At 58.7% G+C, this 26636-nt stretch overlaps 1 protein-coding gene across 1 annotated transcript in view; it reads right to left on the reverse strand.

Moving 5' to 3' along the window:
• LOC134338747 (uncharacterized) overlaps positions 1–26396 on the reverse strand; it is a gene marked incomplete at its 3' end in the record, with an annotated part of 30739 nt that extends 4343 nt beyond the window's left edge. The window contains exons 1-2 of the mRNA XM_063034789.1: positions 25855–26396; positions 15265–15462 (exon numbers count right to left, since the gene is read on the reverse strand). Coding sequence (XP_062890859.1) covers positions 15265–15462; positions 25855–26020 — 364 coding nt within the window. The remainder of the gene's footprint in view (positions 1–15264; positions 15463–25854) is intronic.
• Positions 26397–26636: the final 240 nt, after the last annotated feature.

Here is a 26636-nt window from a genome sequence, read left to right on the forward strand (position 1 = left end):
TATGGAGATGGGGAGGGGTGTTGGGGAGGGAGGGGGCACAGAGATGGGGAGGGAGCCTATCACAGAGACAGGGAGGGGTGTAGGTGAGGGGGGTCACGGAGATGGGGAGGGGTGTAGGGGAGGGAGGGGGACACAGAGATGGGGAGGGAGTCGCAGAGACAGGGAGGGGTGTAGAGGAGGGAGGGGGTCACAGAGATGGGGAGGGGTGTAGGGGAGAGAGGGGGGCACAGAGATGGGGAGGGGTGTATGAGAAGGAGGGGGACACAGAGATGGGGAGGGAGTTGCAGAGACAGGTAGGGGTGTAGGGGAGGGGGGATCACAGAGACAGGGAAGGGTATAGGGGAAGGAGGGGGACACAGGGACAGGGAGGGTTGTAGGGGAGGGGGGTCACAGAAATGGGGAGGGCTGTAGGGGAGTGAGGGTGACACAGAGACAGGGAGGGGTGTGGGGGGGTCACAAAGATGGGGTGGGGTGTAGGGGAGGGAGGGGGACACAGAGACAGGGAGGTGTGTAAGGGAGGGAGGGGGACACAGGGACAAGGAGGTGTGTGGGGGGGGTCACAGAGACAGGGAAGGGTGTAGAGGAGGGAAGGGGTCAGAGAGATGGGGAGGGTTGTAGGGGAGGGGGGTCACAGAGACGGTGGGGGGTGTAAGGGAGGGAGGGGGACACAGAGACAAGGGTGTAGGGCAGTGGTCCCCAACCACCGGGCCGTGAGGAAACGATAGGATTTGGCGATATGAAACAATAGGAGTCAGTTGCACCTTTCCTCATTCCCTGTCACGCGCTGTTGAGTTTGAGTGAGGTTATTACGCATGCGAGGTCATCAGTTGGTCATTAACCTACAACTACTCGATGAGTGAAAAACAAACATCACTTGAGAGTTTCTTTGGAAGAGGTGGTCGGGGACATAAATAGCCTAATGATACTGTAGGGGAGGGAGGGGGTCACAGAGACGGGGAAGGGTGGTTTCACAGACAAGGGGGGATGTAGGGGAGTGAGGGGGGGTCACAGAAACAGGGAGGGATGTACTGGGGGGGTCATGCAGACAGGGAGGGGTCACAGAGATGGGGAGGGGTGTAGGGGAGGGGGGGTTTTGGAGATGGGGAGGGGTGTAGGGGAGGGAGAGGGACACATAGATGGGGAGGAGTGTAGGTGAAGGGGGTTATGAAGATGGGGAGGGGGGGTTTTGGAGATGGGGAGGGGTGTAGGGGAGGGGGGTTTTGGAGATGGGGAGGGGTGTTGGGGAGGGAGGGGGCACAGAGATGGGGAGGGAGCCTATCACAGAGACAGGGAGGGGTGGAGGTGAGGGGGGTCGCGGAGATGGGGAGGGGTGTAGGGGAGGGAGGGGGGTCACAGAGACGGGGAAGGGTGGTTTCACAGACAAGGGGGGATGTAGGGGAGTGAGGGGGGTCACAGAAACAGGGAGGGATGTACTGGGGGGGTCATGCAGACAGGGAGGGGTCACAGAGATGGGGAGGGGTGTAGGGGAGGGGGGGTTTTGGAGATGGGGAGGGGTGTAGGGGAGGGAGAGGGACACATAGATGGGGAGGAGTGTAGGTGAAGGGGGTTATGAAGATGGGGAGGGGGGGTTTTGGAGATGGGGAGGGGTGTAGGGGAGGGGGGTTTTCGAGATGGGGAGGGGTGTTGGGGAGGGAGGGGGCACAGAGATGGGGAGGGAGCCTATCACAGAGACAGGGAGGGGTGGAGGTGAGGGGAGTCGCGGAGATGGGGAGGGGTGTAGGGGAGGGAGGGGGGTCACAGAGACGGGGAAGGGTGGTTTCACAGACAAGGGGGGATGTAGGGGAGAGAGGGGGGTCACAGAAACAGGGAGGGATGTACTGGGGGGGTCTTGCAGACAGGGAGGGGTCACAGAGATGGTGAGGGGTGTGGGAGGGAGGGGATTGTAGGCATGGGGACGGGTGTAGTGGAGGTGGGGGCCACAGAGAGCTGTGTAGGTGAGGGGTGTCATGGAGACGGGGGGTGGGAGTGCTGGGGAGTGGAGGGGTTCACAGTGATGGGGAGGGGTGTAGGTGAGGGGGGTTTTGGAGATGGGGAGGGGTGTGGGTGAGGGAGAGGGACACAGAGATGGGGAGGGGTGTGGGGGAGGGAGAGGGACACATAGATGGGGAGGACTGTAGGTGAAGGGGGTTATGAAGATGGGGAGGGGTGTAGGGGAGGGGGGTTTTGGAGATGGGGAGGGGTGTAGGGGAGGGAGGGGGACACTAAGATGGGGAGGAGTGTAGGTGAAGGGGGTTATGGAGATGGGGAGGGGTGTTGGGGAGGGAGGGGGCACAGAGATGGGGAGGGAGCCTATCACAGAGACAGGGAGGGGTGTAGGTGAGGGGGGTCACGGAGATGGGGAGGGGTGTAGGGGAGGGAGGGGGACACAGAGATGGGGAGGGAGTCGCAGAGACAGGGAGGGGTGTAGAGGAGGGAGGGGGTCACAGAGATGGGGAGGGGTGTAGGCGAGAGAGGGGGGCACAGAGATGGGGAGGGGTGTACGAGAAGGAGGGGGACACAGAGATGGGGAGGGAGTTGCAGAGACAGGGAGGGATGTAGGGGAGGGGGGATCACAGAGACAGGGAAGGGTGTAGGAGAGAGAGGGGGACACAGGGACAGGGAGGGTTGTAAGGGAGGGGGGTCACAGAAATGGGGAGGGCTGTAGGGGAGGGAGGGGGACACAGAGACGGGGAGGGTTGTGGGGGGGTCACATAGATGGGGTGGGGTGTAGGGGAGGGAGGGGGACACAGAGACGGGGAGGGTTGTGGGGGGGTCACAAAGATGGGGTGGGGTGTAGGGGAGGGAGGGGGACACAGAGACGGGGAGGTGTGTAAGGGAGGGAGGGGGACACAGGGACAAGGAGGTGTGTGGGGGTGTCACAGAGACAGGGAAGGGTGTAGAGGAGGGAAGGGGTCAGAGAGATGGGGAGGGGTGTAGGGGAGGGAGGGGGACACAAGGATGGGGAGGGAGTCGCAGAGACGGGGTGGGGTGTGGGAGGGAGGGGATTGTAGGCATGGGGAGGGGTGTAGTGGAGGTGGGGGCCACAGAGAGCTGTGTAGGTGAGGGGTGTCATGGAGACACGGGGGGAGTGCTGGGGAGGGAGGGGTTCACAGTGATGGGGAGGAGTGTAGGGGAGGGGGGGTTTTGGAGATGGGGAGGGGTGTGGGGGAGGGAGAGGGAGAGGGTCACAGAGATGGGGAGGGGTGTGGGGGAGGGAGAGTGACACAGAGATGGGGAGGGGTGTGGGGGAGGGAGAGGGACACATAGATGGGGAGGAGCGTAGGTGAAGGGGGTTATGAAGGGGAGGGGTGTAGGGGAGGGGGGGCTTTGGGGAGGGGTGTAGGGGAGGGAGGGGGACACAAAGATGGGGAGGAGTGTAGGTGAAGTGGGTTATGGAGATGGGGAGGGGTGTAGGGGAGAGAGGGGGGCACAGAGATGGAGAGGGAGCCTATCACAGAGACAGGGAGGGGTGTAGGTGAGGGGGGTCACGAGAAGGGGAGGGGTGTAGGGGAGGGAGGGGGACACAGAGATGGGGAGGGAGTCGCAGAGACAGGGAGGGGTGTAGAGGAGGGAGGGAGTCACAGAGATGGGGAGGGGTGTAGGGGAGAGGGGGGGCACAGAGATGGGGAGGGGTGTACGAGAAGGAGGGGGACACAGAGATGGGGAAGGAGTTGCAGAGACAGGGAGCGGTGTAGGGGAGGAGGGATCACAGAGACAGGGAAGGGTGTAGGGGAGGGAGGGGGACACAGGGACAGGGAGGGTTGTAGGGGAGGGGGGTCACAGAGACGGGGAGGGGTGTAGGGGAGGGGGGTCTCAGAGACGGGGAGGGGTGTAGGGGAGGGTGGGGTCACAGATGGGGAGGGGTGTAGGGGAGGGAGGGGGACACAGGGACAGGGAGGGTTGTAGGGGAGGGGGGTCACAGAGACGGGGAGGGGTGTAGGGGAGGGGGGTCTCAGAGACGGGGAGGGGTGTAGGGGAGGGTGGGGTCACAGATGGGGAGGGGTGTACGAGAGGGAGGGGGACACAGGGACAAGGAGGTGTGTAGAGGAGGGAGGGTCACAGAGATGGGGAGGGAGGGGGAGACAGGGACAGGGAGGGTTGTAGGGGAGAGGGGTCACAGAGATGGGGTGGGGTGTAGGGGAAGGAGGGGGACACAGAGACGGGGAGGTGTGTAAGGGAGAGAGGGGGACACAGGGACAAGGAGGTGTGTGGGGGGGTCACAGAGACAGGGAAGGGTGTAGAGGAGAGAGGGGGGCACAGAGATGGGGAGGGGTGTAGGGGAGGGGGGTTTTGGAGATGGGAAGGGGTGTAGGGGAGGGAGGGGGACACAAAGATGGGGAGGGAGTCGCAGAGAAGGGGAGGGGTGTGGGGGAGGGAGAGGGACACATAGATGGGGAGGAGTGTAGGTGAAGGGGGTTATGAAGATGGGGGGGTTTTGGAGATGGGGAGGGGTGTAGGGGAGGGGGGTTTTGGAGATGGGGAGGGGTGTTGGGGAGGGAGGGGGCACAGAGATGGGGAGGGAGCCTATCACAGAGACAGGGAGGGGTGGAGGTGAGGGGAGTCGCGGAGATGGGGAGGGGTGTAGGGGAAGGAGGGGGTCACAGAGACGGTGAAGGGTGGTTTCACAGACAAGGGGGGATGTAGGGGAGAGAGGGGGGTCACACAAACAGGGAGGGATGTACTGGGGGGTCATGCAGACAGGGAGGGGTCACAGAGATGGGGAGGGGTGTGGGAGGGAGGGGATTGTAGGCATGGGGACGGGTTTAGTGGAGGTGGGGGCCACAGAGAGCTGTGTAGGTGAGGGGTGTCATGGAGACGGGGGGGTGGGAGTGCTGGGGAGGGAGGGGTTCACAGTGATCGGGAGGGGTGTAGGTGAGGGGGGTTTTGGAGATGGGGAGGGGTGTGGGTGAGGGAGAGGGACACAGAGATGGGGAGGGGTGTGGGGGAGGGAGAGGGACACATAGAAGGGGAGGACTGTAGGTGAAGGGGGTTATGAAGATGGGGAGGGGTGTAGGGGAGGGGGGTTTTGGAGATGGGGAGGGGTGTAGGGGAGGGAGGGGGACACTAAGATGGGGAGGAGTGTAGGTGAAGGGGGTTATGGAGATGGGGAGGGGTGTTGGGGAGGGAGGGGGCACAGAGATGGGGAGGGAGCCTATCACAGAGACAGGGAGGGGTGTAGGTGAGGGGGGTCACGGAGATGGGGAGGGGTGTAGGGGAGGGAGGGGGACACAGAGATGGGGAGGGATATGGGGGGTCACATAGATGGGGTGGGGTGTAGGGGAGGGAGGGGGACACAGAGACAGGGAGGGTTGTGGGGGGGTCACAAAGATGGGGTGGGGTGCAGGGGAGGGAGGGGGACACAGACGGGGAGGTGTGTAAGGGAGGGAGGGGGACACAGGGACAAGGAGGTGTGTGGGGGTGTCACAGAGACAGGGAAGGGTGTAGAGGAGGGAAGGGGTCAGAGAGATGGGGAGGGGTGTAGGGGAGGGGGGGTTTTGGAGATGTGGAGGGGTTTAGGGCAGGGAGGGGGACACAAAGATGGGGAGGGAGTCGCAGAGACGGGGAAGGGTGTGGGAGGGAGGGGATTGTAGGCATGGGGAGGGGTGTAGTGGAGGTGGGGGCCACAGAGAGCTGTGTAGGTGAGGGGTGTCATGGAGACAGGGGGGGAGTGCTGGGGAGGGAGGGGTTCACAGTGATGGGGAGGGGTGTAGGGGAGGGGGGGTTTTGGAAATGGGGAGGGGTGTGGGGGAGGGAGAAGGACACAGAGATGGGGAGGGGTGTGGGGGAGGGAGAGGGTCACAGAGATGGGGAGGTGTGTAGGTGAAGGGGGTTATGAAGATGGCGAGGGGTGTAGGGGAGGGGGGGTTTTGGAGATGAGGAGGGGTGTAGGTGAGGGTGGGTTTTGGAGATGGGGAGGAGTGTAGGGGAGGGAGGGGGAAACAGATGGGGAGGAGTGTAGGTGAAGGGGGTTATGGAGATGGGGAGGGGTGTAGGGGAGAGAGGGGGGCACAGAGATGGGGAGGGTTGTAGGGGAGGGGGGTCACAGAGACGGCGGGGGGTGTAAGGGAGGGAGGGGGACACAGAGACAAGGGTGCAGGGCAGTGGTCCCCAACCACCGGGCCGTGAGGAAACGATAGGATTTGGCGATATGAAACAATAGGAGTCAGTTGCACCTTTCCTCATTCCCTGTCACGCGCTGTTGAGTTTGAGTGAGGTTATTACGCATGCGAGGTCATCAGTTGGTCATTAACCTACAACTACTCGATGAGTGAAAAACAAACGTCACTTGAGAGTTTCTTTGGAAGAGGTGGTCGGGGACATAAATAGCCTAATGATACTGTAGGGGAGGGAGGGGGTCACAGAGACGGGGAAGGGTGGTTTCACAGACAAGGGGGGATGTAGGGGAGAGAGGGGGGGTCACAGAAACAGGGAGGGATGTACTGGGGGGGTCATGCAGACAGGGAGGGGTCACAGAGATGGGGAGGGGTGTGGGAGGGAGGGGATTGTAGGCATGGGGACGGGTGTAGTGGAGGTGGGGGCCACAGAGAGCTGTGTAGGTGAGGGGTGTCATGGAGACGGAGGGGTGGGAGTGCTGGGGAGGGAGGGGTTCACAGTGATGGGGAGGGGTGTAGGTGAAGGGGGTTTCGGAGATGGGGAGGGGTGTGGGGGAGGGAGAAGGACACAGAGATGGGGAGGGGTGTGGGGGAGGGGGTTATGAAGATGGGGAAGGGTGTAGGGGAGGGGGGGTTTTGGAGATGGGGAGGGGTGTAGGTGAGGGGGGTTTTGGAGATGGGGACGGGTGTAGGGGAGGGAGGGGGCACAGAGAGGGGGAGGGGTGTAGGTGAGGGGGAGTTTTGGAGATGGGGAGGGGTGTGGGGGAGGGGGTTATGAAGATGGGGAAGGGTGTAGGGGAGGGGGGGTTTTGGAGATGGGGAGGGGTGTAGGTGAGGGGGAGTTTTGGAGATGGGGAGGGGTGTAGGGGAGGGAGAGGGACGCAGAGATGGGGAGGAGTGTAGGTGAAGGGGGTTTTGGAGATGGGGAGGGGTGTAGGGGAGGGAGGGTTATGGAGATGGGGAGGGGTGTAGGGGAGAGAGAGAGACACAGAGATGGGGAGGAGTGTAGGTGAAGGGGGTTTTGGAGATGGGGAGGGGTGTAGGGGAGGGAGGGGGACACAGAGATGGGGAGGGGTGTAGGTGAGGGGGAGTTTTGGAGATGGGGAGGGGTGTAGGGGAGGGAGAGGGACACAGAGATGGGGAGGAGTGTAGGTGAAGGGGGTTTTGGAGATGGGGAGGGGTGTAGGGGAGGGGGGGTTTTGGAGATGGGGAGGGGTGTAGGGGAGGGAGAGGGACACAGAAATGGGGAGGAGTGTAGGTGAAGGGGGTTATGGAGATGGGGAGGGGTGTAGGTGAGGGGGGGTTTTGGAGATGGGGAGGGGTGTAGGGGAGGGAGAGGGAAACAGATGGGGAGGAGTCTTGTGAAGGGGGTTATGAAGATGGGGAGGGGTGTAGGGGGGTTTGGAGATGGGGAGGGGTGTAGGTGAGGGGGTGTTTTTGAGATGGGGAGGGGTGTAGGTGAGGGGGGTTTTGGAGATGGGGAGGGCTGTAGGGGAGGGGGGGGTTTTGGAGATGGGGAGAGGTGTAGGGGAGGGGGGGTTTTGGAGTTGGGGAGGGGTGTAGGTGAGGGGGGGTTTTGGAGTTGGGGAGGGGTGTAAGGGAGGGAGAGGGACACAGAGATGGGGAGGGGTGTGGGGGAGGGAGAGGGACACAGAGATGGGGAGGAGTGTAGGTGAAAGGGGTTATGGAGATGGGGAGGGGCCATGGAGTCAGGGAGGGAGGGGGTCGCAGAGACGGGGAAGGGTGGTTTCACAGACAAGGGGGGATGTAGGGGAGTGAGGGGGGGTCACAGAAACAGGGAGGGATGTACTGGGGGGGTCATGCAGACAGGGAGGGGTCACAGAGATGGGGAGGGGTGTAGGGGAGGGGGGGTTTTGGAGATGGGGAGGGGTGTAGGGGAGGGAGAGGGATACATAGATGGGGAGGAGTGTAGGTGAAGGGGGTTATGAAGATGGGGAGGGGGGGTTTTGGAGATGGGGAGGGGTGTAGGGGAGGGGGGTTTTGGAGATGGGGAGGGGTGTTGGGGAGGGAGGGGGCACAGAGATGGGGAGGGAGCCTATCACAGAGACAGGGAGGGGTGGAGGTGAGGGGAGTCGCGGAGATGGGGAGGGGTGTAGGGGAGGGAGGGGGGTCACAGAGACGGGGAAGGGTGGTTTCACAGACAAGGGGGGATGTAGGGGAGTGAGGGGGGTCACAGAAACAGGGAGGGATGTACTGGGGGGGTCATGCAGACAGGGAGGGGTCACAGAGATGGGGAGGGGTGTAGGGGAGGGGGGGTTTTGGAGATGGGGAGGGGTGTAGGGGAGGGAGAGGGACACATAGATGGGGAGGAGTGTAGGTGAAGGGGGTTATGAAGATGGGGAGGGGGGGTTTTGGAGATGGGGAGGGGTGTAGGGGAGGGGGGTTTTGGAGATGGGGAGGGGTGTTGGGGAGGGAGGGGGCACAGAGATGGGGAGGGAGCCTATCACAGAGACAGGGAGGGGTGGAGGTGAGGGGAGTCGCGGAGATGGGGAGGGGTGTAGGGGAGGGAGGGGGGTCACAGAGACGGGGAAGGGTGGTTTCACAGACAAGGGGGGATGTAGGGGAGAGAGGGGGGTCACAGAAACAGGGAGGGATGTACTGGGGGGGTCTTGCAGACAGGGAGGGGTCACAGAGATGGGGAGGGGTGTGGGAGGGAGGGGATTGTAGGCATGGGGACGGGTGTAGTGGAGGTGGGGGCCACAGAGAGCTGTGTAGGTGAGGGGTGTCATGGAGACGGGGGGTGGGAGTGCTGGGGAGTGGAGGGGTTCACAGTGATGGGGAGGGGTGTAGGTGAGGGGGGTTTTGGAGATGGGGAGGGGTGTGGGTGAGGGAGAGGGACACAGAGATGGGGAGGGGTGTGGGGGAGGGAGAGGGACACATAGATGGGGAGGACTGTAGGTGAAGGGGGTTATGAAGATGGGGAGGGGTGTAGGGGAGGGGGGTTTTGGAGATGGGGAGGGGTGTAGGGGAGGGAGGGGGACACTAAGATGGGGAGGAGTGTAGGTGAAGGGGGTTATGGAGATGGGGAGGGGTGTTGGGGAGGGAGGGGGCACAGAGATGGGGAGGGAGCCTATCACAGAGACAGGGAGGGGTGTAGGTGAGGGGGGTCACGGAGATGGGGAGGGGTGTAGGGGAGGGAGGGGGACACAGAGATGGGGAGGGAGTCGCAGAGACAGGGAGGGGTGTAGAGGAGGGAGGGGGTCACAGAGATGGGGAGGGGTGTAGGCGAGAGAGGGGGGCACAGAGATGGGGAGGGGTGTACGAGAAGGAGGGGGACACAGAGATGGGGAGGGAGTTGCAGAGACAGGGAGGGATGTAGGGGAGGGGGGATCACAGAGACAGGGAAGGGTGTAGGAGAGAGAGGGGGACACAGGGACAGGGAGGGTTGTAAGGGAGGGGGGTCACAGAAATGGGGAGGGCTGTAGGGGAGGGAGGGGGACACAGAGACGGGGAGGGTTGTGGGGGGGTCACATAGATGGGGTGGGGTGTAGGGGAGGGAGGGGGACACAGAGACGGGGAGGGTTGTGGGGGGGTCACAAAGATGGGGTGGGGTGTAGGGGAGGGAGGGGGACACAGAGACGGGGAGGTGTGTAAGGGAGGGAGGGGGACACAGGGACAAGGAGGTGTGTGGGGGTGTCACAGAGACAGGGAAGGGTGTAGAGGAGGGAAGGGGTCAGAGAGATGGGGAGGGGTGTAGGGGAGGGAGGGGGACACAAGGATGGGGAGGGAGTCGCAGAGACGGGGTGGGGTGTGGGAGGGAGGGTATTGTAGGCATGGGGAGGGGTGTAGTGGAGGTGGGGGCCACAGAGAGCTGTGTAGGTGAGGGGTGTCATGGAGACACGGGGGGAGTGCTGGGGAGGGAGGGGTTCACAGTGATGGGGAGGAGTGTAGGGGAGGGGGGGTTTTGGAGATGGGGAGGGGTGTGGGGGAGGGAGAGGGAGAGGGTCACAGAGATGGGGAGGGGTGTGGGGGAGGGAGAGTGACACAGAGATGGGGAGGGGTGTGGGGGAGGGAGAGGGACACATAGATGGGGAGGAGCGTAGGTGAAGGGGGTTATGAAGGGGAGGGGTGTAGGGGAGGGGGCTTTGGGGAGGGGTGTAGGGGAGGGAGGGGGACACAAAGATGGGGAGGAGTGTAGGTGAAGGGGGTTATGGAGATGGGGAGGGGTGTAGGGGAGAGAGGGGGGCACAGAGATGGAGAGGGAGCCTATCACAGAGACAGGGAGGGGTGTAGGTGAGGGGGGTCACGAGAAGGGGAGGGGTGTAGGGGAGGGAGGGGGACACAGAGATGGGGAGGGAGTCGCAGAGACAGGGAGGGGTGTAGAGGAGGGAGGGAGTCACAGAGATGGGGAGGGGTGTAGGGGAGAGGGGGGGCACAGAGATGGGGAGGGGTGTACGAGAAGGAGGGGGACACAGAGATGGGGAAGGAGTTGCAGAGACAGGGAGCGGTGTAGGGGAGGAGGGATCACAGAGACAGGGAAGGGTGTAGGGGAGGGAGGGGGACACAGGGACAGGGAGGGTTGTAGGGGAGGGGGGTCACAGAGACGGGGAGGGGTGTAGGGGAGGGGGGTCTCAGAGACGGGGAGGGGTGTAGGGGAGGGTGGGGTCACAGATGGGGAGGGGTGTAGGGGAGGGAGGGGGACACAGGGACAGGGAGGGTTGTAGGGGAGGGGGGTCACAGAGACGGGGAGGGGTGTAGGGGAGGGGGGTCTCAGAGACGGGGAGGGGTGTAGGGGAGGGTGGGGTCACAGATGGGGAGGGGTGTACGAGAGGGAGGGGGACACAGGGACAAGGAGGTGTGTAGAGGAGGGAGGGTCACAGAGATGGGGAGGGAGGGGGAGACAGGGACAGGGAGGGTTGTAGGGGAGAGGGGTCACAGAGATGGGGTGGGGTGTAGGGGAAGGAGGGGGACACAGAGACGGGGAGGTGTGTAAGGGAGAGAGGGGGACACAGGGACAAGGAGGTGTGTGGGGGGGTCACAGAGACAGGGAAGGGTGTAGAGGAGAGAGGGGGGCACAGAGATGGGGAGGGGTGTAGGGGAGGGGGGTTTTGGAGATGGGAAGGGGTGTAGGGGAGGGAGGGGGACACAAAGATGGGGAGGGAGTCGCAGAGAAGGGGAGGGGTGTGGGGGAGGGAGAGGGACACATAGATGGGGAGGAGTGTAGGTGAAGGGGGTTATGAAGATGGGGGGGTTTTGGAGATGGGGAGGGGTGTAGGGGAGGGGGGTTTTGGAGATGGGGAGGGGTGTTGGGGAGGGAGGGGGCACAGAGATGGGGAGGGAGCCTATCACAGAGACAGGGAGGGGTGGAGGTGAGGGGAGTCGCGGAGATGGGGAGGGGTGTAGGGGAGGGAGGGGGTCACAGAGACGGTGAAGGGTGGTTTCACAGACAAGGGGGGATGTAGGGGAGAGAGGGGGGTCACACAAACAGGGAGGGATGTACTGGGGGGTCATGCAGACAGGGAGGGGTCACAGAGATGGCGAGGGGTGTGGGAGGGAGGGGATTGTAGGCATGGGGACGGGTTTAGTGGAGGTGGGGGCCACAGAGAGCTGTGTAGGTGAGGGGTGTCATGGAGACGGGGGGGTGGGAGTGCTGGGGAGGGAGGGGTTCACAGTGATGGGGAGGGGTGTAGGTGAGGGGGGTTTTGGAGATGGGGAGGGGTGTGGGTGAGGGAGAGGGACACAGAGATGGGGAGGGGTGTGGGGGTGGGAGAGGGACACATAGAAGGGGAGGACTGTAGGTGAAGGGGGTTATGAAGATGGGGAGGGGTGTAGGGGAGGGGGGTTTTGGAGATGGGGAGGGGTGTAGGGGAGGGAGGGGGACACTAAGATGGGGAGGAGTGTAGGTGAAGGGGGTTATGGAGATGGGGAGGGGTGTTGGGGAGGGAGGGGGCACAGAGATGGGGAGGGAGCCTATCACAGAGACAGGGAGGGGTGTAGGTGAGGGGGGTCACGGAGATGGGGAGGGGTGTAGGGGAGGGAGGGGGACACAGAGATGGGGAGGGATATGGGGGGTCACATAGATGGGGTGGGGTGTAGGGGAGGGAGGGGGACACAGAGACAGGGAGGGTTGTGGGGGGGTCACAAAGATGGGGTGGGGTGCAGGGGAGGGAGGGGGACACAGACGGGGAGGTGTGTAAGGGAGGGAGGGGGACACAGGGACAAGGAGGTGTGTGGGGGTGTCACAGAGACAGGGAAGGGTGTAGAGGAGGGAAGGGGTCAGAGAGATGGGGAGGGGTGTAGGGGAGGGGGGGTTTTGGAGATGTGGAGGGGTTTAGGGCAGGGAGGGGGACACAAAGATGGGGAGGGAGTCGCAGAGACGGGGAAGGGTGTGGGAGGGAGGGGATTGTAGGCATGGGGAGGGGTGTAGTGGAGGTGGGGGCCACAGAGAGCTGTGTAGGTGAGGGGTGTCATGGAGACAGGGGGGGAGTGCTGGGGAGGGAGGGGTTCACAGTGATGGGGAGGGGTGTATGGGAGGGGGGGTTTTGGAAATGGGGAGGGGTGTGGGGGAGGGAGAAGGACACAGAGATGGGGAGGGGTGTGGGGGAGGGAGAGGGTCACAGAGATGGGGAGGTGTGTAGGTGAAGGGGGTTATGAAGATGGCGAGGGGTGTAGGGGAGGGGGGGTTTTGGAGATGAGGAGGGGTGTAGGTGAGGGTGGGTTTTGGAGATGGGGAGGAGTGTAGGGGAGGGAGGGGGAAACAGATGGGGAGGAGTGTAGGTGAAGGGGGTTATGGAGATGGGGAGGGGTGTAGGGGAGAGAGGGGGGCACAGAGATGGGGAGGGTTGTAGGGGAGGGGGGTCACAGAGATGGTGGGGGGTGTAAGGGAGGGAGGGGGACACAGAGACAAGGGTGCAGGGCAGTGGTCCCCAACCACCGGGCCGTGAGGAAACGATAGGATTTGGCGATATGAAACAATAGGAGTCAGTTGCACCTTTCCTCATTCCCTGTCACGCGCTGTTGAGTTTGAGTGAGGTTATTACGCATGCGAGGTCATCAGTTGGTCATTAACCTACAACTACTCGATGAGTGAAAAACAAACGTCACTTGAGAGTTTCTTTGGAAGAGGTGGTCGGGGACATAAATAGCCTAATGATACTGTAGGGGAGGGAGGGGGTCACAGAGACGGGGAAGGGTGGTTTCACAGACAAGGGGGGATGTAGGGGAGAGAGGGGGGGTCACAGAAACAGGGAGGGATGTACTGGGGGGGTCATGCAGACAGGGAGGGGTCACAGAGATGGGGAGGGGTGTGGGAGGGAGGGGATTGTAGGCATGGGGACGGGTGTAGTGGAGGTGGGGGCCACAGAGAGCTGTGTAGGTGAGGGGTGTCATGGAGACGGAGGGGTGGGAGTGCTGGGGAGGGAGGGGTTCACAGTGATGGGGAGGGGTGTAGGTGAAGGGGGTTTCGGAGATGGGGAGGGGTGTGGGGGAGGGAGAAGGACACAGAGATGGGGAGGGGTGTGGGGGAGGGGGTTATGAAGATGGGGAAGGGTGTAGGGGAGGGGGGGTTTTGGAGATGGGGAGGGGTGTAGGTGAGGGGGGTTTTGGAGATGGGGACGGGTGTAGGGGAGGGAGGGGGCACAGAGAGGGGGAGGGGTGTAGGTGAGGGGGAGTTTTGGAGATGGGGAGGGGTGTGGGGGAGGGGGTTATGAAGATGGGGAAGGGTGTAGGGGAGGGGGGGTTTTGGAGATGGGGAGGGGTGTAGGTGAGGGGGAGTTTTGGAGATGGGGAGGGGTGTAGGGGAGGGAGAGGGACGCAGAGATGGGGAGGAGTGTAGGTGAAGGGGGTTTTGGAGATGGGGAGGGGTGTAGGGGAGGGAGGGTTATGGAGATGGGGAGGGGTGTAGGGGAGAGAGAGAGACACAGAGATGGGGAGGAGTGTAGGTGAAGGGGGTTTTGGAGATGGGGAGGGGTGTAGGGGAGGGAGGGGGACACAGAGATGGGGAGGGGTGTAGGTGAGGGGGAGTTTTGGAGATGGGGAGGGGTGTAGGGGAGGGAGAGGGACACAGAGATGGGGAGGAGTGTAGGTGAAGGGGGTTTTGGAGATGGGGAGGGGTGTAGGGGAGGGGGGGTTTTGGAGATGGGGAGGGGTGTAGGGGAGGGAGAGGGACACAGAAATGGGGAGGAGTGTAGGTGAAGGGGGTTATGGAGATGGGGAGGGGTGTAGGTGAGGGGGGGTTTTGGAGATGGGGAGGGGTGTAGGGGAGGGAGAGGGAAACAGATGGGGAGGAGTCTTGTGAAGGGGGTTATGAAGATGGGGAGGGGTGTAGGGGGGTTTGGAGATGGGGAGGGGTGTAGGTGAGGGGGTGTTTTTGAGATGGGGAGGGGTGTAGGTGAGGGGGGTTTTGGAGATGGGGAGGGCTGTAGGGGAGGGGGGGGTTTTGGAGATGGGGAGAGGTGTAGGGGAGGGGGGGTTTTGGAGTTGGGGAGGGGTGTAGGTGAGGGGGGGTTTTGGAGTTGGGGAGGGGTGTAAGGGAGGGAGAGGGACACAGAGATGGGGAGGGGTGTGGGGGAGGGAGAGGGACACAGAGATGGGGAGGAGTGTAGGTGAAAGGGGTTATGGAGATGGGGAGGGGCCATGGAGTCAGGGAGGGAGGGGGTCGCAGAGACGGGGAGGGGTGGTTTCACAGACAAGGGGGGATGTAGGGGGGTCATGCAGATGCTGAGGGGTGTAGGGGAGTGAGGGGTGTCACAGAGACAGGGGTGGGGTTATGGAGATGGGTAGTTCAGGGGATGGAGGGGGTCACGGAGATGGGGAGGGGTGTAGGTGAGGGGGTTATGGAATGGGTAGGGGTTTAGGGGATGGAGGGGGTCATGATGACGGGGTTGTAGGTGAGGGGGGTCACGGAGATGGGGAGGGGTGTAGGTGAGGGGGTTATGGAGATGGGGAGGGGTGTTGGTGAGGGGGTTATGGAATGGGTAGGGGTTTCGGGGATGGAGGGGATCATGATGATAGGGGTGTAGGTGAGGGAGTTATGGAGTGGGTAGGAGTTTAGGGGATGGAGGGGGTCATGATGACGGGGGTGTAGGTGAGGGGGTTATGGAGATGGGGAGGGGTGTAGGTGAGTGGGGTCACGGAGATGGGGAGGGGTGTAGGGGATGGAGGGGGTCATGATGACGGGGGGGGGTGTTACCTGGTTCACCGCTCACTGGACAGACGGGACAACACTTCCCCGGCGGGATGCGGGCACCCGCGCAGCTGACCTCCAGGCACTCGATCGGCTCGCAGACGGCTGTCCCTCCCGTCTGGCAGGCGCAGACAAGGCATGGCTCTGGCGTCCAGATGGCCCCTGGGTACAGGAGGATGCTGCCAACGGCGCAGGCCCAGCCGGCTAGAAAGCAGAGCGGCAGTGAGAGAGAAAGAGCAGCTGGAGTCAACGCTTTCCGCACCTCACTGCAAGATCCCAGTGCCCTACCCGCTCCTCACTGCCCCCCGCCCCCACCCCCGATGCCTCAACTCCCCATTCATAACACTCTCCTCATCCCGGACACATCCCTCGTATCCAGTTTTCACAGATGCACCGCAGAAAGCATCCTAACCTGAAACTTCACGGCTCGGCACGGTAACCGCTCGGCCCGTGGCCGTGAGAAATCCATCACGGACACAGCTCAGCCCATCATGGAAACCAGCCTCCCCTCCGTGGAGTATCTTCCGGTGGCCGACCATTTTAATTCCCATTCCTATTCCAAATTGTCAGTCCATGGCCTCCTCTTGTGCTACCCCCGGGGCAGTGGAGCAATGCCTTGTGGGTAGCCTCCAACCTTTCAGCCTAAATATCGAATTCTCCTTCTGGTAAAAAAAAAACATTTCTCCCTCCCTCTCCCCTCTTACCTCTTCTACCTGCCTGTCCCCTTCTCATAGAGAAGTATACCATAGAACAGGCCACCTAGTCCAACTCAAAACCATTGAAGCTGCCTACTCCCATTGGCCTGCATCGGGACCTCTACCATCCACGTACCCGTCCAAACTTCTCTTAAACATTGAAATCGAGCTCGCATGCACCACTTGTGCTGGCAGCTCGTTCCACACACTCGCCACCCTCTGAGTGAAGAAGTTTCCCCTCATGTTTCCCTTAAGTTCTCACCTTTCACCCGTAACCCATGACCTCTGGTTGTAGTCCAACCCAACCTCAGGTGGAAAATGCTTGCTTGCATTTACCCTATCTATACCCCTCATAATTATGTATACCTCTATCAAATCTCCTCTCAATCTTCTACGTTCTAAAGAATACAGTCCTAACCTATTCAATTTGTCCTTATAACTCAGATCCTCCTGACCGAGCAACATCCTTGTAAATTTTCTCTGTACTCTTTCAACCTTATTTACATCTTTCCTGTAGGTAAGTGACCAAAACTGCATAAAGTATGCCAAATTAGGCCTCACATATATACAACCTCAGCATAACATCTGCTGTACTCAATACATTGATTTATGAAGTCTAATGTGCCAAAAGCTTTCTTTATGTAACATGCTGTAAGGTTTCACTGATAATGTAATGGTTACTCTGTAGCAGCAATGTTTGGGTTATGACTAGAGATAACGGGGTTTGGAATGCTGTTGTTCTTTCTTGTGAGTCTGGGAGAGAGATTTTCGGGTCTTTTGCCAGGGAGAGATGAGGAGAGAAGAGGCGAATGGAGAGAGTTGGTAGACCGCCCGACGGACTGGACTTGGAGCGAGGGTCCGACGGGTAGCAACGATCGGAGGAGGTTAATGGTGGACGATCGGTTTATCAACGAGCCCCAACTTTGCACAATAGACTGTTTCATAAGAATGGGCCCTTTTTCTTTTTTGCCGTTTTCTTTACTAACCTTACAGTGAAAGTAAGAATTATAAAGCTCAATCGTTTAGTTGCATATTGTGTACTGTTTGTTATTTCAAGGTACTGCTATGTAACAGGGGACACATCGTGCAGCTTCCACCCAAACGAGATTTCTTAAGTTTGGCTGGGCGGGGGGCTATCACCCCCTACATTAAGCCACTAACCAAAGCGAGAGTTACACTTACAACTCTATATACCTGTGACGCCACTTTCAAAATGATTTATGGATCTGTATTCCCAGATCCCTTTGTTCAACCACACTCCTCAGCGCCCTATCGTTCACTGCGTAAGAGCTACCTTGGTCAGTCCTACTGAAGTGCAAAACCTCGCACTTGTCTGCATTAAATTCATCTGCCTTTTTTCAGCCCTTTTTTTCCAGCTGATGCAAATTGACCTGCAAGCCTTGATAGTCTTCCTCGCTGTCCACTACACCCCCAAACTTGGTGTCATCCTCAAATTTGCTGATCCAGTTAACCACATTATCATCCAGATCATTGATATAGACGACAAACAACAACGGACCCAGCACTGATTCCCTGCGGCTCCACCAGTCACAGGGTCCAGTCAGAGAGGCAACCATCTACTACCACTCTCTGGCTTCTTCCACAAAGCCAGTGTCTAATCCAATTTATTACCTCATCCTGAATGTCAAGCAACTAAACCTTCTTGACCAGCCTCCCATGTGGGACCTGGTTAAATGCTTTGCTAAAGTCCATGTAGACAACATCCACTGCCTTGCTGTCATCCACTTCCCTGGTAACTTACTCGAAAAACTAAGATTGGTTACACATGACCTACCACCCAGCAGTCCATGTCTATCCAAATACTCACATATCTGATCCCTTAGAACACCTTCCAAAAACTTTCCCACAACTGCTGTCAGACTCAATGGCCTATAATTTCCTGATTTCCTTTTTTCAAACAGCAGAACAACTTTGGCTATCCTCCAATCCTCTGGTACCTCTCCCGTCACTAACGATGATTTAAATATCTCTGCTAGGGCCCCAGCAATTTCAGGACTTGCCTCTCATAGGGTCCGAAGGAACACCTTGTCAGGCCCTGGGGATTTAGTCAGGGTAGCAAACACCTCCACCTCTGTAATCTGTACAGGGTCCATAAAGTTGATGCCACTTTCCCTTACTTCTACAGACTCTGTATCCATCTCCCAAGTAAATTCAGATACATGGAATGCATTGAAGATCTCCCCCATCTGTTCTGGCTCTAACGTGGATTACCATTCTGCTCTTCCAGAGGACCAATTTTGTCCCTTGCAATCCTTTTTGCTCTTAACACATCTGTGGAGTCCCAAGGGATTCTCCTTCACCTTGTCTGCTAAGGCAACCTCATGCCATCTTTTAGCTCTCCTGATTTCTTTCTCAAGTGTTCTCTTGCATTTCTTGTACCCCATAAGCACCTCATCTGTTCCTACCTGCCTATACCTGCTATGCACCTCCTTTTTTCTCTTAACCAGAGCCTCGGTATCTCTTGAAACCCACGATTCCCTGCACTTGTTATCTTTACCTTTTATTCTGATGGGAACATATAAGCTTTGTGCTCTCAAAATTTCACCTTTGCCGGAAAACAGCCTGTCCCAATCCACACGTGCCAGATCATTTCTCATACCATCAAAACTGGCCTTTCTGCAATTTGGAATCTCAACCCATGGACTGGACCTATCTCTTTGCATATTTACTTTGAAACTAATGGGATTGTGCTCACTGGATGCAAAGTGTTCCCCTACACAAACTCCTGTCACCTGCCCTGTCTCATTCCCTAATAGTAGATCCAGTATCACACACTCTCTCATTGGGACGTCTATGTACTGATGCAGGAAAGCTTCCTGAACACATTTGATAAACTCTATCCCATCTAGCCCTTTTACAGTATAGGAGTCCCAGTCAATATGTGGAAAGTTAAAATCACCTAATATCACAATTTTATGTTTCCTGCAACAGTCTGCAATCTCTTTACAAATGTGTTCCTCTAAATCCCTAGGATTTGTTGCGTGCTCTGTAATTATGGCCCCATTAACGTGGTCATACCTTTCTTATTTCTCAGTTCCACCCATAACACTTCACGAGTTGAGTTCTCCAGTCTGTCCTGACAGAGCCCTGCTGTGACATTTTCTCTGACTAATAACACCACTCCTCCTCCTTTAATCCGTCCCACTCTGTCATGTCTAAAACAACTGAACCCCCGGGTACTGAGCTGCCAGACGTGCCCCTCCTGTAAACCAAGTCTCAGTAATGGCTACAACGTCATAATTCCAGGAGTTGATCCAAACCCTGAGCTCATCCGCCTTTCCTACGATACTTCCTGAATTGAAATATACACAGCTCAGGAGACTAGTCACACCATGCTCAACCTTTTGATTCCCGACTTTCTCTGAGATCTTACCAACATCTGCCTCCACAACCTCTCCACTAACTGTTCTGGTACTCTGCTTCCCATCCCCCTGCAATTCTAGTTTAAACCCCACCGTGCAGCACTAACAAACCTTCCCACTGAGATATTAGTCCCCCTACAGTTCAGGTGAAAACTGTCCCTTCTGTACAGGTCCCACCTTCCCTGGAAGAGAGCCCAATGATCCAAAAGTCTTATGCCTTCCCTCCTACACCAGCTCCTTATAATCACCGACTGTATAACCTTCCTAGTTCTGGCCTCACTAACCCGTGGCACAGATAGCAATCCTGAGATCACAACCCTGGAGGTCCTGCCCTTTAACTTACCACCGACAGTAACTCCCTACGCAGAACCTCGTCACTTGTCTTAACCATGTAATTGGTATCTACACGGACCACGACCTCTGGGTGGTCACCCTCCCACTTAAGGATGCCAGGGATTTGATCCGAGATGTCCCAGAGGCAACAAACCATAGGGGAACCTTGTTCATTCCCCCTAATTAACGAATCCCCAATCAGTACAGCGGGCCTCTTCTCCGCCCTTCCCTTCTGAGTCCCAGAGGCACGACCACTGTGACTTTCCTCTGTTAGGTCATCCCCTCGACAGCATCCAAGGTGTTGTTGAGGGGGGTTTAACCCCCTCCCGCTCCTGTCAGCCAGTTTCCTGTGTCCTGTCTCTCTCTATGTCCTATCTATCGCCCCCTCAGCCTCCTGAGTGATCCGGAGTTCATCCAGTTCCAGCTCCAACTCCTTAACACGGGTTGTTAGAAGCTGCAGACGGATGCACTTCCCACAGTTGTAGTTGTCAGGGACACCGGGGGTCTCCCTGCCTTCCCACGTCCCGCAAGGGGAGCATTCCACTATCCTTCCTGGCATCTCTACCTAGCTGAGCAGATATAAATACGGGGAGGAAAAAGAAACTTTGCCTCGAGCTTCTCTTAGTTTGCTCTCTCTGGAAAAGGCCACCGTAAGAGTGGACAGAGCGAGAGGCTTCAGCTCTTCAAGGGCTCAGTGAAGAGGGATTTCTTCACTAAAGCCTCAAGGTCACCATTCTAGCTCTGTCCACTCTCCTTTCCTGTCAGATTCCCTCCTTTCCCAAACACCTGGCTTCACCTATCAGCTTCTCGCTACCCCTCTTCCCCTCCCCCCAACCTTTTTATCCTGGCGTCCTCCCCCTTCCTGGTCCTGAGGAAGGGTCTCGGCCCGAAACGTTGACTGCTTATTCCCCTATCCACAGATGCTGCCAGACCCGCTGAACTCCTGCAGCACTTCCCCGCTGCCCCCAATAAGACAGCCGGCAAAAATCGGGAATGGGAATTAAAATGCTTGGCCACTGGAAAATCCTACTTTTGGCGGATGAGGGGGCAATGTGATAGAGGGGCATAAAACGATACACAAAGTGGGCAGTTTTCCCAGGGCAGGAACAACTAATAGCAGAGGGTGTAAATTTAAGGTGACTGGAGGAAAGTGTGGGTGGGAGATGTCAGAGTCAGGGTTTTTTTTAATGGAGGGTACTTGGAATTGCCCTGTCAGTCAGATACAGTAGAGACTTTTAACATAGAGAGCTGGTAGTGTTGAGCTTAGTGTGAGGCTATCTCAGCTCGGGGGGGGGGGGACAAAGTTCGGAGTTCAAATCTGACATCCTCTGTAAGGAATCTCTACATACTCCCCGTGAACGCTTGGGTTTCCTCTGGAGGCTCTGGTTTCCTCCCACAGTCCAAAGACGTACCGGTTAGTAGGTTAATTGGTTATTGTAAGTTGTCCCGTGATTAGGCCGGGGTTAAATTGGGGGTTGTCGGGCGGTGTGTTTCGAAGAGCTGTTAGGGCCTGTTCCCTGCTGTATCTCCAAAGACTAGAAACTCCTAGATAGGCACATGGGTGATGGAAAAATGGAGGCCATGTAGGGTTAGATTGATCGCAGAGTTGGTCAAAAGGCAGGACAAAGGGCCTGTTGCACCTGAAAACTAACCTTTCACGACTCCAGTGTGAGACCACCTCCAAAACCCCCCGGAGGAGGAAAAAAACTGCCGGCGTTTCAGATTGAGAACTTGCCTCGGGACGTCAGGTACTGGGAGGGGTGAGGGGAGAAGGGAGGCTGGGCCCGAAAGGGGGGACTGGATGAGGGAGGGAGATGACGGGAGGACGGAGCTAGGAGCCGGGGGAGAGGGGATGGATGGAGGGCGGTGGTGGGGGGGGGGATGGAGACAGAGGCTGCGGGGTGGAGAGCGGACACCCAAGAGGCTCTGGAATGACAGGAGCAGCAGAGGGCGTCAGCACTGCCCACGTCCCTCCCTCCCATCCCACCCGTCCATACGGTGGATAAAAGGCTGGTGACACTGTTGCCCTGGCCTTTCCCTCTCCTGCTTTCTGGGAGAGGGCTCAGACGCTGGAAAGGCCGGGGGACCAACTTCAAGAAGAGCTTTATATTTATTAATTTTTTAATTGAGATACAGCAGGGAGTAGGCCCTCTGGAGCCCCATCGCCCAGCAATCCCCGGTGATCCCCGCCCCCCCCCACCCCCGGTTAACCCTAACCTAATCACGGGACAAGTTACAAGGACTAATTAACCTACATCTGTGGACGGTGGGAGGAAACTGGAGCACCCGGAAAAAACCCAAGGAGGACTTACAGAGACTCCTTACGGACAACGCTGGAACTGAACTCCAAGCCGATACCCTGAGCTGTGATAGATTGCTCTTTTACCCCCGTCGCCCCTCGACCCCCACCCCTCCCTCTCTTTGCCCACATTCTCCCCGTCGTCTCCCTCCCACACCCTCTCATGCTCCCCCCCACCCCACCTCCTCCTCTCCCTGACTGTCCACACTTTCTGTTCCTGTTCTCCGATCACTCTTCCCTCTCTCTCTATCTGACACTCATGCTCCGTCCTTCCCCACCTGTCCACCCCTCTCCCACTGCCCTCCTCCCTGTCTCTCCCCCTCCTCCCCATCTCTCTCTCTCTTTCCCCGTCTCCGTCTTTCTGTCTCCCGCTCCGTCTCCCCACCTCTCTAATCCTCTCTCCCTCCCTCTCCCTGTCTGTCTGTCTCTCTCCCTTCCTCTCCCCCTCACTTCTCATTCGCCCCTTCCACCCTTCTCCCCCTCCACCCCATCTCCCCTCTCCCTCACTCTCTCCTCTATCGTTCTCTTTTTCTCTCCCTGTCTCTCACTCCCCCTCTCCCCATCACACGGTTTCTCTGTCTCTCTCCCTTCCCGTCCCTGTCTCTCACTCCCCCCTCCCCATCTCTTTCTCTCTCACTCTGATTCTCCATCTCTCTCCCTCCCTCTCTCCATCTCTGCTTTTCTCTCTCTCCCCTGTCCCACTCTCCCTTTCTGCCCTCTGTCTCCGTCTCTCATCTCTATCCCTCTCCCATTCTTTCTCCCTCCCTTTGTCTTTCCCCCTTCCGCGCACGTGTGTGTGTGAGTGTGTGTGTGAGAGGGTGTGAGAGTGTGTGTGTGTGTGAGGGTGTGAGTGAGTGAGTGTGTGTGAGGGTGTGAGTGTGTGTGTGTGTGTGTGAGTGAGTGAGTGTGTGTGAGGGTGTGAGAATGTGTGTGTGAGTGAGAGAGGGTGTGTGAGTGTGTGTGAGTGTGTGAATGTTAGTGTGTGTGTGTGTGAGGGTGTGTGTGCGTGTGAGTGTGTGAATGTTAGTGTGTGTGTGTGTGAGTGTGTGTGTGTGTGAGTGTGTGTGTGAGTGTGAGTGTGTGTGTGAGTGTGTGAGGGTGTGTGTGTGCGTGTGTGAGTGTGTGTGTGAGGGTGTGTGTGTGAGTGTGTGTGTGAGAGGGTGTGAGAGAGAGTGTGTGTGTGTGTGAGTGAGTGAGTGTGTGTGAGGGTGTGAGAATGTGTGTGTGAGTGTGTGAGTGAGAGAGGGTGTGTGAGTGTGTGTGTGTGAGTGTGTGAATGTTAGTGTGTGTGTGTGAGGGTGTGTGTGCGTGTGAGTGTGTGAATGTTAGTGTGTGTGTGTGTGTGTGCGTGTGAGTGTGTGAATGTTAGTGTGTGTGTGTGTGTGTGTGAGGGTGTGTGTGCGTGTGAGTGTGTGAATGTTAGTGTGTGTGTGTGTGTGAGGGTGTGTGTGCGTGTGAGTGTGTGAATGTTAGTGTGTGTGTGTGTGTGAGGGTGTGTGTGCGTGTGAGTGTGTGAATGTTAGTGTGTGTGTGTGTGTGTGAGGGTGTGTGTGCGTGTGAGTGTGTGAATGTTAGTGTGTGTGTGTGTGTGTGAGTGTGTGTGTGCGTGTGAGTGTGTGAATGTTAGTGTGTGTGTGTGTGTGAGGGTGTGTGTGCGTGTGAGTGTGTGAATGTTAGTGTGTGTGTGTGTGTGTGAGGGTGTGTGTGCGTGTGAGTGTGTGAATGTTAGTGTGTGTGTGTGTGTGTGAGGGTGTGTGTGCGTGTGAGTGTGTGAATGTTAGTGTGTGTGTGTGTGTGTGTGAGGGTGTGTGTGCGTGTGAGTGTGTGAATGTTAGTGTGTGTGTGTGTGTGTGTGTGTGTGTGCGTGAGTGTGTGAATGTTAGTGTGTGTGTGTGTGCGTGAGTGTGTGAATGTTAGTGTGTGTGTGCGTGTGTGTGTGTGTGTGAATGTTAGTGTGTGTGTGCGTGTGCGTGTGTGTGTGTGTGCGTGTGCGTGTGTGTGTGTGTGACTCTCTCTCTGTTGATCTGGACCCCTGTGTACCCCTATTCCCAACCACTCCAGGCAGTGGCCCAGTGGTGTTCCCACCCGAGCCCCAAGACTGCCCATCTTCCCAGGGTGCGTTCATACCTGCGTTTCCCTGGAGAACAAAACTGAGGGCCGTCCATGGGAGACACGGGAGACACGGGAGCCCCGGTGTGTCCTGGACAGCGATGGCAATGTGCACTAAGTAATTTTAAACTTAAACTCATGTGAAGGGGCGAGGCACGCAATCTGATTACAGAGCGACGGGCCCTCGGCATGTGAGGGGAGAGGAAAACTGGGGCACAGGACACACACACTCACACTCATTCATACTCACACATTGAATCTGTGTCCCTCCCTGTCCTTGTGCGGGTGGAGAGGGGAAGGCAGTGGGGGGGGGAGAGAGGGAGAGAGGGGGAGGGGGAGGGGGGGAGGGGGAGAGAGGGGGAGAGAGGAGGGGGAGAGAGGGGGAGGGGGGAGGGGGAGAGAGGGGGAGAGAGGAGGGGGAGAGGGGAGGGGGGAGGGGGAGAGGGGGGAGAGAGGGGAGAGAGGGGGAGAGAGGAGGGGGAGAGAGGGGGAGGGGGGAGGGGGGAGGGGGAGAGAGGGGGAGAGAGGGGGAGAGAGGGGGGAGAGGGGGAGGGGGAGGGGGAGAGGGGGAGAGAGGGGGAGAGGGGGAGAGAGGGGGAGAGAGGGGGAGAGAGGGGGAGAGAGGAGGGGGAGAGAGGGGGAGGGGGGAGGGGGAGGGGGAGAGGGGGAGAGAGGGGGAGAGAGGGGAGAGAGGGGGAGAGAGGGGGAGAGAGGAGGGGGGAGGGGGAGAGGGGGAGAGAGGGGGAGAGAGGGGGAGGGGGGAGGGGGAGAGAGGGGGAGAGAGGGGGAGAGGGGAGGGGGAGAGAGGGGGAGGGGGAGAGAGGGGTAGGGGGGAGGGGGAGAGAGGGGGAGGGGGAGAGAGGAGAGGGAGGGAGAGAGAGGGAGAGGGACACAGAGGGGGAAGAGGGGAAGGGGGGGAGATGGGGAGGAGAGAGGGGGAGGAGAGAGGGGAGGGGAGGGAGAGGAGAGGGAGAGGAGAGGGGGAGGAGAGGGGGAGGAGAGGGGGAGGAGAGGGGGAGGAGAGGGGGAGGAGAGGGGGAGGAGAGGGGGAGGAGAGGGGGAGGAGAGGGGGAGGGAGAGGAGAGGGGGAGGGAAGAATGGAAAGTAGGGAGGGGGAGAGGAAGAGAGAGAGGGACTGGGGAGAGAAACCGAGGGGGGAGAGGCCGGCAGGACTAGAGGGGAGAGACAAAAAAGGGAGAGGGGGGAGAAGAGAGAGGGAGAGAAAGGGAGGATGGGAGAGAGGGGGGAGAGGGAGAGATGGGAATGGAGAGTGAGAGAGGGATGGGGAGGGAGGGAGAGACAGAAACAGTGTGATGGGGAGATGGTAAGTGAGAGATGGGGAGTGAGAATGATATCGGAGGGGGGAGGAGAGGGGGTAGCAAGAGAGAGAAATAGAGGGGGAGAGGGGCAGAGGGAGAGAGGGGGAGAGGGGGAGGCGACAAGGGTTGTAATAGAGAGAAGTTGGGTGGGTGGAGGGGAAGGAGTGAGGGTGGCAAAAGTGTGGTAAGGGGCGGGTGGAGGGAAAGGGGACGAGGGAGAAAGGAGGTAGTTAGAAGAGCTGTGTGGTACATGGACTGCAGACCACTCAGCCCCTCGATCCCCTTGTGCTATCCCACAGGGCTGCTCCTCAGCCACAGCTCTCAGACCGCGGATGATTCCTGGATCTGATCAGCCTCCCCGCCCCCCCCACCAAACCCCTCCATCCACCTCCCTCTGTGGCCTGTGTCAGGATCGTTTGTCCTGGATTGCCGCGAAGCCAGAAGAGAGGCGAACCTACCTGGGGTCCCACGGTGAAGTGTCCGCACTGCCCCGCTGGCTTCTGCGAGCTTCCGCGTGGGGCGAGGGACAGTGGCGTCGCTCCGTGGGGTAAGGCGTCGCTGGGTCCCGGCGCAAGTCAGGGAGAAGAGCCCCAACAGAGGCACGACCAGTGCCCACCAGCGCATCTCCGCTCCCTCCTCTCTCTCTCTCCTTTCTCCCCTCCTGCTCTCCGTCGCCCTCTCACCTGTTTGACAGTCCGTATCTGTCCTCCGTGGGTCTCTGATACCCTCACTAACTCTTCTAGTCCTCTCGGTCACTCTGCATGCTCTCTCCCCTGTACACTGTCTTTCCCCGTCTCCGTCTCCCTTTCTATCTCTCTCCCTCCTGCACCGTCGCTCCCTCTTTCTCTCTCTCCCCTAATCTCACCCTTTCACTGCCCCCTTCCTCTCTTCTCACTTAGTCTCACTCTTTCTCTCTCACACCCCTGTCACAGTCTCTCTCTCTCACATTTTCTTTCCCTCTCCCTCAGACTTTCTATCTCTCCTTTCCCACCGAACTCCCCTCTCTTTCTTTCTCTCTCCACCCCCACCACACTCTCCCTCCTTGGCCCTTCCCTCCACCCCCCACCAACCTCAGCAGCCAGTAGAAGCCGAGACCCAGGCCTCTTTCCAACCCTCCCGCCAGCCCCGAAGACCCTCCAAACTTGCGGGGAGAGAGAAAACCGCTCGCAGGCCGGCCCCGGGACGTTGCGAGGACGCAGAGAGCGAGACAGGAGAAAGAAAAGCACACTCCGAGCGAGGG

This window comes from Mobula hypostoma, chromosome 28, assembly GCF_963921235.1.
Source record: "Mobula hypostoma chromosome 28, sMobHyp1.1, whole genome shotgun sequence".
Lineage (NCBI taxonomy): Eukaryota > Metazoa > Chordata > Chondrichthyes > Myliobatiformes > Myliobatidae > Mobula > Mobula hypostoma.